Genomic DNA, 1,556 nt, shown 5'->3' with positions numbered 1-1,556 from the left:
TCTGGGCCAGGCGAGGCTTGTCGGTCGGGTAATTCTTCTCCAAACTAGAGCAGCTGGGGGGGAGAGGGGAGGGGGGAGGCGGCACCATGATATGTCGCCCGCTACTCCCCCCACTCGGAGATGTTGTCTTGCCGCGAAATGAGATTTCCGCAGTGCTGTATGAGAGTATGGCTCGTTGTAGATTGAAGCCTGGTTGCGGGAACCAGGCGGGCCGCCGCCGCCGCGCGGAGCCGCGCTCCCCTTCCCTCCGGAGGCGCTCTGGAGCCGAGGGCCCCGGGCGTGCTTCTTCCCGGAGGTTGTCGGCGCTGTGTTTCGAGCCTCCCCCCCCCTCTCTCTCTCTCTCCCGCGGGCCGCTCGGGGTTGGTTCGCGTGGTGCGGCGGCTCCCATCTATTTCATTTCCGTCTCGCGGATAACGGCCGGCGTCCAGACTGCAGGCCAGCAGTGACCATCATAGGGGGCAATGTCGTGATGACGCCTCGCCCCTCAATGTTTCTTTTATTCGCACAAACACACTGAAAAAGTCTTACAAACACGGTCTCCGTAACTCACGGATGCATTTTCTTACACTCTCATAAAACAAATTATGAGAAATATAATGTTCGCTGCCACTGAATCATATCACCAACCATTAGATGTTATGTATGTTTGTAGTTTGTTTGTATGTGCGGTTGCGAAACTCTTCTCAAGAATACCTTCCACGACTTACTTTGACACGGAATGTCGATACGACGCCATATTATCATCCATGTTGCGATAAATTCCACTCGCTAGAACCCTGTTCTCGCTGACGCTGAGTGGCGATGAGTACTGTTTTCATTCTGTTTTTGTTTTCTTTCCAGATATCCCCGTTGTGACGGTGACTCTTTCCGCCCCCTCTGTGGACGAGGGCGCTGGCGTGGCCCTGGAGTGCAACGTCAAGGCCAACCCGCCGCCCACCAGGGTGCTCTGGAGGCACAATGTGAGTAGCGTAGCGATTCGCAGCAGGGTGGGAGTATGTGTGTGCGGGGAGGGGCTGAAGTTTGGTCAAACTATCACAGCCCTAGCGATTTTCATTTACATTCTACGGTTGAAGTACCGATGTACTTAATTAGTAATTCTCTACATTTCTTCGAACGATATTGTATAGATTACATGCCGATAAATAAGTCTAAATAAGTTTGGGTAGGGCGGCTGCTGCGCGGCAACATGAGCGCTCTCGTGTGGTGCGGGCTTGCCTACCCGGGGCTTGGCAGGCGCTCGCTCCGCGTGGGCAGCGGACCGCTCGAGGTGCGAGCAGCGGACACTGTGCGACGAAGGAGAGTACCTCCGTGTGCTGTTGCTGCGGTCCATGGCCTATTTGTACCGACCGTCTCATACTCGCACCCGTAGCGTAGGGTGTCCCCCGGCGTCCCACCCGCCCAGCACGTGTGTCACGGGACGCCGGAGGCTCGTGCTGGGGTGATAGAGCTCCGGATGTACAACTCCCCGCCACGCCACCCCTAAGCGGCGAAACACTCGACTCCCCGTCTGTCCCACTCCAGAGTTTAAAGTATCGTTAAGCCCCCGGTGACCCCCC

General features: G+C 56.6%; 1 protein-coding gene across 1 annotated transcript in view; it reads left to right on the top strand.

Moving 5' to 3' along the window:
* The window catches only part of LOC113213380 (Schwann cell myelin protein), a gene marked incomplete in the record, with an annotated part of 223,765 nt that overhangs the window by 182,646 nt on the left and 39,563 nt on the right, over window positions 1–1,556 (top strand). The window contains 1 exon segment of the mRNA XM_052264308.1: window positions 841–959. Coding sequence (XP_052120268.1) covers window positions 841–959 — 119 coding nt within the window.

The sequence above is a fragment of the Frankliniella occidentalis genome, unplaced genomic scaffold, assembly GCF_000697945.3.
Source record: "Frankliniella occidentalis isolate FOCC.00 unplaced genomic scaffold, Focc_3.1 Scaffold18, whole genome shotgun sequence".
In the NCBI taxonomy this organism is placed as follows: domain Eukaryota; kingdom Metazoa; phylum Arthropoda; class Insecta; order Thysanoptera; family Thripidae; genus Frankliniella; species Frankliniella occidentalis.
Note: the sequence above shows the minus strand (reverse complement) of the source record. Positions and strands in the feature narration are given on the sequence as shown.